A 10802-nucleotide genomic window follows, 5' to 3' on the forward strand; every position below is an offset into this window, starting at 1 on the left:
TGATATTGCAAAAGTCTACCTGAAGCCATAATAGTAGTACAGTATTTCATGTTAAATTTTGAAATGTTACATTTTTGTCAACTTTTTGTTAAGTATCTGGAAAACTACAAGTGTTATGTAATTCAATATCTTATTCAGCTGGTTTCATTATGAAGCAACATATTTTTAATTCTACAGGGTGTGCAAAACTTTTGTCTGTAGCTGTAATTCCATTGAATTCACAACAGTATATCATTTTTGAGTATTTTATTTCTTATTTACACAGTGGTCAGAGACAATGCATTAAGCTGCAGATTTCAATTGAAGCCAGACATTTTAAGAGAAGCAGGATATAGGCCATGCTCTGAAATAAAGCAAGAAAAAAACAAACAACAACAACAACAAAAAAAAAACATTCATGTTTGTGTTTGTGTTTGTGGAACAGAATTGTGTGTCTTTTTATAATAGCATGCATGAGGAGCTTTGTGAAACAGTAGTGGTATCTTGAAGTACCTCAAACGTATGTGAGTTTATTAAAATGACAACTTGCGAGTTGCACTAGTGTGATGCTATATAATATGATGATATTAATTAATCCTTATGGGTTGTTGTGTGCCTTTCTTCTCACCTCTATATACATCAACACACCTTTGTGTGGTAGTGGGGTTTTGTGTTTGGAAATCTGTATTTTAGGTATTTGGAGTAATTAAAGTGTGTGGGGGTTGTTAAAGAAACCACAATGTATGCCAGTAACATAAAGATCAGATTTGTGCAACTAAAAAATAAATAGAGACAGTGGGGGATTCATTTTTGGATGAGTGCAATATAACACAGCCTTGGAATAAGGAGTACCTTCAGTTGTAATTTGGGTAAACATTAACCACTGCAATTAAACTACTACATTATTCAAACTAGTTTCAAGAATCATCTTTTCATTCTACATTAGGTAATATTCACTCAACAATTATAAATAGTTGCAAAGGTACCATCATTTTAACACAAAATGGAAACATTTAAAAACAAATAACTGTATGAGAGCTCTGACATACTGTACATAGGCCTAAACCATAAGGAAATGGATGCTGGTATGTGTCACATGGGCACAGTGATGCAGGTACAGTTGTGAGCGATTATCAGAGCTGAGTGTATGTGTGACACTGGCACAGTGATGCAGGTACAGTTATGAGCGATTATCAGAGCTGAGTGTATGTGTCACACGGGCACAGTGATGCAGGTACAGCTATGAGTGATTATCAGAGCTGAGTGTATGTGTGACACTGGCACAGTGATGCAGGTACAGTTATGAGCGATTATCAGAGCTGAGTGTATGTGTCACACGGGCACAGTGATGCAGGTACAGCTATGAGTGATTATCAGAGCTGAGTGTATGTGTGACACTGGCACAGTGATGCAGGTACAGCTATGAGCGATTATCAGAGCTGAGTGTATGTGTGACACATGGGCACAGTGATGCAGGTACAGCTATGAGCGATTATCAGAGCTGAGTGTATGTGTCACATGGGCACAGTGATGCAGGTACAGCTATGAGTGATTATCAGAGCTGAGTGTATGTGTGACACACGGGCACAGTGATGCAGGTACAGCTATGAGCGATTATCAGAGCTGAGTGTATGTGTCACATGGGCACAGTGATGCAGGTACAGCTATGAGTGATTATCAGAGCTGAGTGTATGTGTGACACACGGGCACAGTGATGCAGGTACAGTTATGAGTGATTGTCAAAGCTGAGTGTATGTGTGACACTGGCACAGTGATGCAGGTACAGTTATGCGTGACTGTCAGAGCTGAGTGTATGTGTGACACTGGCACAGTGATGCAAGACATTTGTTATAAACTCAGCTCTTTGTCAATTCTCAGTAATTACACAGATCGAACATCAAGTAACTGTGTAAGCAGAAATAGTAATGTTATAACAAAGATCATTTAATATGTTTCTGTGTAAAATAAAATAGAATCCTTTAATGCACAATTACTGAATCCGAGAATCCACTAGCGCATAAAACTGTGTTGATCTGACGATCTGCTCTTAGCACAGGCTGAACAACCTACCTACATACATCCTACAGGAATCACAGGTCACAGTACTGTGTTCTTAAAGAACTGTGATGTAAAGCACAGATACAGCATGACAGCTTTCAAGAGCATTGAAACACGTTCCATTTAAATGTGATCTGGAATAGTGAAACAAGAGCCTCTGTCATGAAACAGTAAATAGGAGCAGTCTCTATTTGTATGGATGTTGAAAATGGGGATTGTTAAATTTACAATAAATTCTCTAAAGTTGCAAAATAAAAGATCCAGTCTGGAAAGAAGTTCCGCCCCTAGCCTCTATGCGTCATGCAATCAGTCTTTTCCACTGGCCAATCAGGTGCCTAAAGAGGCTAATAATCTGAGCAATACCATTTACTAATATTGCCAACAATGTCCAGTACAGTATGTACTATTCTTAACTTCTTTTCTGGAATCACTTATCACACTTACCAAACGTTTTAAAAAGCATGCCCTCTCATTTTATCTTTCCACCTCCCCCTCCTGCCCTTCCTAATGGCATGTCTTGGTCTCTCCCCAGGTGTCACAGTGAGTTCAGCGATTGAAATCCTCCTGTCTCCTCAATCTCTCTCCATTCTGCTGGGGCAGACAGCTCGATTCACCTGCAGCATTGGGAAAGGGATGGGTTGTCACAAGGGTGGGTTGTTTTTTTGGAGTCACAATGAAACACAATTAAATAACACAGTAAAGGTCATTAACCATCGGATGTCTGTCATCGACAGTCACCTTTCCAGCTCTCTCATCATTGCCAACGTGACTCCGTCTGACCACGGGCAGTATAGCTGCTCAGTTATGTGCCTTGCAGACCCACCACTGTTATTAGAGAAGAGGAGCGCACAATTAGAAGTGAAAGGTACAGACACTTTAAAACATGGTTTTAAAAAAAAACAAAGAAACAAGAAAACCAGCAGACTCAGTAGCTGTGCTCTGCTGTGCTCAATGTGTGTTTTATTTATTCATGAAACTCATTGTTAAATGTGTCATATTTATTAATGCAACCACCCTCCCCATGAAGTCCTGTGTTACAGGGAGAAGGACCTCCCCTGATGCTCCACTGCTTCCTATTATTTGTAATACAGGAAGTGTAGTGCGAGTAGTGACAGTGACATTAAAGTCTGAAAAACAAAAGCAACATGACACTTTTCAGAACGTTTTAATGCTAATTAAGCAACAGAACTCATTATTGTCTTGCAGGTGACCATGTCTGGGAGGCACCTCAATGGCACTTACCATTCAGACATACTCAATCACCAATAATGGCCTCTGATCTTTCTTTTTTTGTGATCAAATGTTTTATTAGAACAATACAAACAATGCGACATAAATCACAATTCCCCAAGTTTTTCATTTTCACCGGGCTTGAAGCCAGATAGGGAGATGCAGCCATCTGTTCAAATTTGCCTCCACCTGTTTGAAAATCTTATTAAAATGAGTTAGTGCGGTGGAGTGTAAAGAGGGGAAGATTTCTACACCAATTCTCAATGTTATTGAGAATAATAGGGGAATGAGTGGTAGACTGGCAGACAGCTTGGGTGAGTGGTTCAAGTGACAGGGAAAATAACAGAGGGGAGAGCAGACAGCCCAGACAAGTGCCCCTGGAGACAGCGAACTGGGTGAGCATTTACTGCCTGTGAGCACCATTGCTGAGGGATTGGCACATAGAATTCTAACCATATTAATAAAATCTGTACCCAGACCACATATTTATAGTCATATAGTCTACTTTTTTTTCGGCTTCTCTCGACTCCTATCGGTCTCACTCAGCCATTGAATGGTTTTCTCGGCTAGAGACCTGTTTTTTGCGTCTTTTTGATGATCTCGGACAGGGTCCGACATTGGACCGGAAAGGGAAAATTGCGATGTCGGACCAGGTCCGCAAAAGGTTAATGAATTGAAGAATTCCAAATCAAATGTTGTTGGGGCATAGACTGAAACAAAAGCGTTTTTTTTTTACCTGAAATAATATTTTTAAACAGGCCACTCTCCCATCTCGATCTCCCTCTGAGCCCAAAATAGTAATCTGGAAATTGCAGCGTAATACAATCAATGCACCTTTCGTTTTGTTTTCTGCAGAGGAGGAAGCAGCCACGTAATTGTACTTATTAGTTAGCCTGGGGGTGTCTTATTGTTGAGATGAGACTCCTTAATCATGGCAACGTCTATTTTCTTTCTACACAATAGATCAAGGCAAGCAACGCAAATCCCACGGAATCCCAAAGAAAAAACCTAGTAAACATGTCTGGTACCCCCCCAGAACCCAGAACAAGGCGCCGGAAAGCAGCCCACCCAGCAGCCACTAAACTGAAATCCGTGGCTCCGATGCTGGGCAAACGGAATCTCACCAAACGAGTTCAGAAAGTCCTGCGCATCGGTCGATTCCTGTCCTCCAGCTTAGCCTCCAAGCGGTTAATCCTGGAGTCACAGAGAGAGATCGCTTTCGTGTTACCATCCATGGAAGTGTGAACCGGAGACAGATCCCCTGGAGCTCACGAGTGAAGGTTGAGAGTTCCTTTTGTATCGAGTTCAGTTTGGAGTTGTATTTCAGCATTACTTCTTCAAACTGCGAGAATTGGTGTTCAAAGAACTGGCGATTCTTCTCCATGCAGGCCTCCAACGTGGCGGGCGAGAGAGATTCAGGCCAGTATTTCCACCCTTGCGCGGAGATGAAATCTGTGACGAAGGTTTTTTGGTCTCCCTCGCCTCTTATCTTTCAATTACAGATTTGTTTGACTTTTAATTGTTATTTTTTAGCTAAACTTTCAATCCAAATGTTTCAGGGCCATCTACCACATTGGTTAATGAAGATTCCCGACAGTATACTAAATATGAATGTACTTCTCTTTCTTTCACATCCTCTAGTAAAAGCGATCCCCAAATTAGACCTTAGATCTGTTGTATCGGTGGACAGAGCAGGTGTGCTGATCCTGTGCTGCAGTGCTGTTGGGTTCTACCCTCGAGATGTGACCCTATCCTGGGATTCCTCCTCTCCTGGACTCCCCTCCTCCACACAGCAGGGACCCCCCACAGTAAACCAGGATGGCAGCTATAGCACCAGCACCAGCCTGCAGGTTAATGAGGCACTGTGGAGCCCGGGGACTGAGATCAGCTGTGTACTCAACCACTCCTCTCTGGCACAGCCTGTAAGGGAATACATCCGGAGAGGTGGTAAGACACATTGCTCAAACTGAAAAATGCCAGTACATCATCTTCGCTATGTTGGGCGTGGAAAGATTATATAGAAATAGTCCTCATTCAAGAAGTTGCCTATGAAATAGATTTCGTATCATAGAATGACACACCCCATGCTTATATTAACACATTAATAAAATTCATATTGCTCTGGATCAGATAACATTTCTGTGTGCAAAAGGCATTAAATGAGTTCCTGGTTCACACTGGGCAGTATGACTGTCAATCTCAAGTCTAGAGATAGAAAGCCAGTCCAGATATGAAAGAGCAGGATATAGTTTTCTTAAGGGATTTTAGTCTTTTTCAATGTTAGTCATTCAGTTTGTGTGCATGGACATACATATCATGTTCTTAACAAAAGTAGGAGATAGGAGTTTCTTTGGTGTTATAAAAAGGGTATTTAGTGGCATATTTAAATTCAAGAACCCCCTTGCCTTGCTTTAATTAAACTAAAATAATCTAGAAGCATTAGAGAAATCTAACCCTTTTCAATGAGGTGTTGTGTGTGCTTAATGCTTCTTTGTTGTTATTTCAGATGTTTTGTCTGTTTTCTGTATGAACCTGTCATATTGTCTCGTAAAACCTTTAGTCTGATCGTGTTTTTTCAAAGAATGAACTGTTTTATTTTACAATTTACTGAAAAGCAAAGCAATAGTATATCATCCTGAAAGAGGAGAATGTTTTTTATTCACAAAAGATAATTGATTTCAAGCTGTTATGCTGTCATGCTGTTAAATTTGAACGTTGTATGATCAGATGTAGTATACACATAAGAGACACCTCAATAAACCCCTGAAACCCCCACATACATTAAACCTTGCACAACAAAGTAACAATTACAGAATTTAGAAAATGGCAACTTAATAGTGTATTCAAGTTTTGGTTTCAACTGTAAGTGTAAAGGTGTACTGTACCTACAATACTGTCAGTATTTGTCATGCTTAAATGATGTCATGCTTTGATTGCTAACATGCTGATTTTAAAGTTTCATTTAACATTTCTGATCTCTCATTGAGTAAACAATATGTGTTTCTAATATAGAGGTCCAGCTCACAGTGGGCTCTGTCAATGAGAGCAGCGGTCTGCTGATCCTGAGCTGTAGTGCTGTTGGGTTCTACCCTCGAGATGTGACCCTATCCTGGGATTCCTCCCCTCCTGGACTCCCCTCCTCCACACAGCAGGGACCCCCCACAGTAAACCAGGATGGCAGCTACAGCACCAGCACCAGCCTGCAGGTTAATGAGGCACTGTGGAGCCTGGGGACTGAGATCAGCTGTGTACTCAACCACTCCTCTCTGGCACAGCCCAGCAGGAAAGGAATGAGAAAACCCAACAGCAAAAAAACAAGTATGTTTTATTATTATTATTCCTTTTTTTAAAAAAAAAACAAACATGAATTTGCGTTCATGAATGAGAGATAATAGCACTGGCTAAACCCTTAGTCCTGGCCTAAACACTTCCTGCCATTGCTAATTTAAATCCTGTAAATCTGTATATTTCCCTGCTCTCTCTCGCTCTTGTGTTAATTTAAATCCTGTAACTCTGTATATTTCCCTGCTTTCTCTTGCTCTTGTGTTAATTTAAATCCTGTAACTCTGTATATTTCCCTGCTCTCTCTCACTGTTGTGTTAATTAAAATCCTGTAAATCTGTACATTTCCCTGCTCTCTCTCGCTTTTGTGTTAATTTAAATCCTGTAAATCTGTATATTTCCCTGCTTTCTCTCGCTGTCTTTCAGGATCTCTGTTTGTGGAGTATGCAGTGCGTCACTTCCTGTCTGCTGTCATCGCCCTTTTGATTATTGGACTGCTGTTCAAGGTCTACAAGTCTAGGAAACACGACCCAGGTATGAAGCACCTGACATGCTGACACTATTTGTCATGTAAAACATGCATGTTCACAATTTGGCAGTTATAGCTGTCAATACATATGAGAAGCGATCCTTGTTAAATAGATGTTTAAACATTGTCAGGTAACATTCTGAATGAAAGTCCGTGGCAGAGATTAACAGCACCTCAGATTATATCCTCTTTACTCTCAGGAGTGCATTCATAGAATAGTAAAGACCAGGAACTTCATTTATTCAGTTAATGACAGTAATACAGAGACTGTAACCCCCTGCTTTAGAGCAGTCATCACTGCTTGTACTACTCTCCCACCTTCCTCTCTCTTAGCTGCTTACCTTTCTCCTGAGGTAATTTATTTTTATTCCAAATAACTATGTAATTATCTAAGGATGACTGAAGTCTTTAAAATCTTAAAAGGAGCTGACAATGTTAACATTAACTAATACTTTAAGAGCAGCACAGAAACCAGTACCAGAAGACACACAGTGCTGGAAATTAAGTGGAGATAGACTTAGGACAGAGAGTAGGGAACACGTCTTTACACAGAGAGCGGTGAGGGGATGGAATGCTCTACCTAGTCATGTTGTTAAGGTTGAATCATTTGAATACTTTAAGACTCAACTTGACAGTTTTGAGATCTATCAGCTCACTGAACCGGACAAGCATAGATGGGCCTGTGACAGGCTAGCTGCAGGGATGACTTCAGGCCAGAGAGAAATACACGGAAACAGGCAGTAGTAATGAAACTGAGATGCAATGGCTGCGCTCAGTGCGTTTAATAAACAAACAAAAAGGTTTTAAACAGAAAACAGGACACGGCGCTTGAGGCCAAATAAAACAGACAAACAAAACGGACTAACACTTAAACAAACGGTGGACGGACAGACACACAAACACGGTGAATAAAAATAAACAAACAAGTACCGTGCTGGTCCTACCAGCACGCGATAGCAATTGTTATTTCTTACTTTTTAGTTTTTACCTCCTCTCCACACCCGTTCACCACTCACGAACACACAACCCCGAGTGAGTAAAAAGTGCATCTATATATACTGTTGTGCCGGGATTCAATTACTAATTAATTATTCACTTGAATCCCAGCACGTGAATTAATTATGTGCAACCTCGTGCTCACATATTAAATACTTTAAATGCATGTGAAGTGCAATCCCGTGCCTAAATACAATTATACATTTTAAATACTCATGCTCATTACTCACATTATATCCCGTGTACCAACTACAATACACCAACATTAACAAGCAAAACATACAACATAAAACACAAAAATACACAAAGGGGAGGGGCACATTGCCACAGGGCCTAATGGTTTCCTCTCATTCGTAAATGTTCTTATGTTCTTATACGTCATCCAAGGAAGTATCCAACTCCATCCACCCCAATTATTACACTATTTCTTGGTGACCATGAAAGGTGCATCTCATTGGAAGGTGAGAGTTTGAGCACACCTCAGCGCTGACCTTTGTATTGACTCGCACAGAGACTACTGTCCTGAATTGAGTGTGACTTTAAAATAACTTTACTGTGTTTTTATAGGTACCGAAGAAATAAAAATGGAAATGGGAGACAAATGGAACAGATCCGGGATTTCTGAAACCAACGCAGCTGCAGACTTTTGAAGAGTGATGTGCTGGACTAAATCAACTTACTGAGCCATTCGCCAACCACAAGAGATTAATAATAGAGACTGATCTGTCTATCTCTGTAGCCAGGACATGCTGTGACTCGATATACAGCACAACAGCAAAAGGCTAAAATGTTAAATAATGCACATGTAGTTTTAATGAAGTAGAACAGTGTCATGTACCTCCTAAATATGTGGACTGATAGTCATTCTTTTATTGAAGAAGATGAGTTCACTGGGATTACTTTTGTTTCAATTCAGTCATCATTTTTTCCTGCTGTATATAAAAGATTTAAATATAATTTTAAAGCTTGTTTTGGGGCTCCGAAAAACAGAAACAGTAGCTAGCAGAGCTTTTATTTTACCCCAAAAATGTATCGCATACATGATCAGTATTCTCAGATTTGTCAATAATCTTGTATACATGTTTTCATGGTTATCAATGCAATGCAATAGATGCAATTTTGTAATTTAAAATTAAAAAGACCAACACAGAGAAATAACAGTTCTGAATGTCTTTCTTTTTTCATTTGAAAATAATATTGCATGACCTAGAGTAGTTCCTTATTCTGTTGTTAGGTGTCCTTGTATCACACTAATATAGTGCTGTGCTAGGCTGGGTTTAACAAATAAGAAATATAAGAATGTGTCCTGATATTCACTGGAGGACTGTACTGCACTACCAAGTAGCTTAGCAACCCAGTGACCGGTGGACACTGTGATACCAGAACACAGTGAAGTAAAAACAAATGTCTTTACTTCTGGTTTAAGTTATATTATCTGAAAAACCAAATGCAGATACAGGAATCTTGCACAGACAACATCCCTTATATTCTTTTAAACAAAGAAGAAAAAGTGAAACTAAACTAGGCTTGTAGCCCTGTAAGAAAGCAAAGGCACCCTGGAGCCCTCGCACTTTTACTGGTAAAGAGGTTTCTTGCCTCTAAGCTTGTCTGAAGAAAAGAAACTAAAAAAAAAAGTCTTTACAATTTAAAAAAAGCTTTTTTTCATGTATTGCAAAGCCAAATGAGAGCGTGCACACTCCAGAGTTAGTTGTGGTTGGCCCGGTGGTGTTTCTCTGACTCGCTGTTTCAGGCAGGACTTCCTGAGTGGCTGACACAAGCAGCTGTTGGTCAGACTCCAGTCAGGGCTGTGGGCAGCAGCTGGAGGACCATATCATCATCCTCATCCTCATCATCACGCTCTGGTACTGAAAGAGGCTGCAAATCGCACAGCAATTCAGGGCATCGTACCTGCTGTGCTCTTCCTGGTGTTATATATGTCTCAAATTAACAGTTCTGAGAGAAACACATGTAAAGTAATCATGATATATGGTACTACACTTGGGTAAAGAAATATCTGTTTGTAGCAATGTTTTTAGTTAATGTTGCACTTGCTTGGTCATTTCACCTAGAAATAGTCCCTACTTCTCAATGGCTTCTTTCCTGTCATTAATCAACAAGCTGGATGAAAATGTATTGGAAATATCATATGTGAGTAAAATGTATTGCTAATGTTAAACCAGTTTGCCTGAGGTGACTTTGGCATAAGTAGAGTTTAAAATTAAACAATTAACCACGGTAATCTTGTAAAAGAGATTTCCTGCCCTAGCTACTATATTGGCGCACTTGCACCTCAGACAATTGGGTGGTCGCCACCGTATGCACCAGCTATGCGCTTCAGTTCTGCACAGGTTCTCCTCCCTCTCCAGGTCTCAGCCCTCAAGCAGGAAGTAGCAACATTACTTCTCAAGCAAGCCATCCGCCTCGTAGAGCCCACCTCCCAAGAGAAGGGGTTCTACTCGAGGTACTTCTTGGTACCAAAGAAGGATGGCGGCCTTCGCCCCATCTAGACCTGAAACACCTCAACGAGTTCTTGAGGGAGAGGAAGTTCCAAATGAACATTCTCCAGTTTGTCCAGCCGGGCGACTGGTTTACTGCTGTGGACTTACGGACGTGTATTTTCACATCCCTATTCATCCCGCACACAGGAAGTATCTCTACATCGCCTTTTAGGGAAGCATCTTCGAGTTTTCCTTGCTGCCATTCAGTCTCTCCTTAGCCCCCCGCACGT

General features: G+C 40.5%; 1 protein-coding gene across 1 annotated transcript; it reads left to right on the top strand.

The window, feature by feature from the left end:
• Window positions 1–4284: 4284 nt before the first annotated feature.
• On the top strand, window positions 4285–9210 carry LOC117432822 (MHC class I polypeptide-related sequence A-like). The gene is made up of 5 exons (XM_059016413.1): window positions 4285–4454; window positions 4985–5214; window positions 6280–6585; window positions 6976–7083; window positions 8642–9210. Exons 1-5 carry the CDS (start codon window positions 4285–4287, stop codon window positions 8722–8724), a joined length of 897 nt encoding a protein of 298 aa, XP_058872396.1. The 3' UTR covers window positions 8725–9210.
• Window positions 9211–10802: the final 1592 nt, after the last annotated feature.

The sequence above is a fragment of the Acipenser ruthenus genome, chromosome 53, assembly GCF_902713425.1.
Source record: "Acipenser ruthenus chromosome 53, fAciRut3.2 maternal haplotype, whole genome shotgun sequence".
NCBI lineage: Eukaryota > Metazoa > Chordata > Actinopteri > Acipenseriformes > Acipenseridae > Acipenser > Acipenser ruthenus.

What these genes read in the sequence shown, in the direction of transcription:
- LOC117432822 (XM_059016413.1), top strand. Translation starts at nt 4,285, where the DNA reads ATGTCTGGTACCCCCCCAGAACCCAGAACAAGGCGCCGGAAAGCAGCC. An exon ending in TCCAGCTTAGCCTCCAAGCG is followed by an intron (nt 4,455 to 4,984) that starts GTTAATCCTGGA and finishes CCTGTGCTGCAG; the next exon opens with TGCTGTTGGGTTCTACCCTC. An exon ending in GTCTAGGAAACACGACCCAG is followed by an intron (nt 7,084 to 8,641) that starts GTATGAAGCACC and finishes GTGTTTTTATAG; the next exon opens with GTACCGAAGAAATAAAAATG.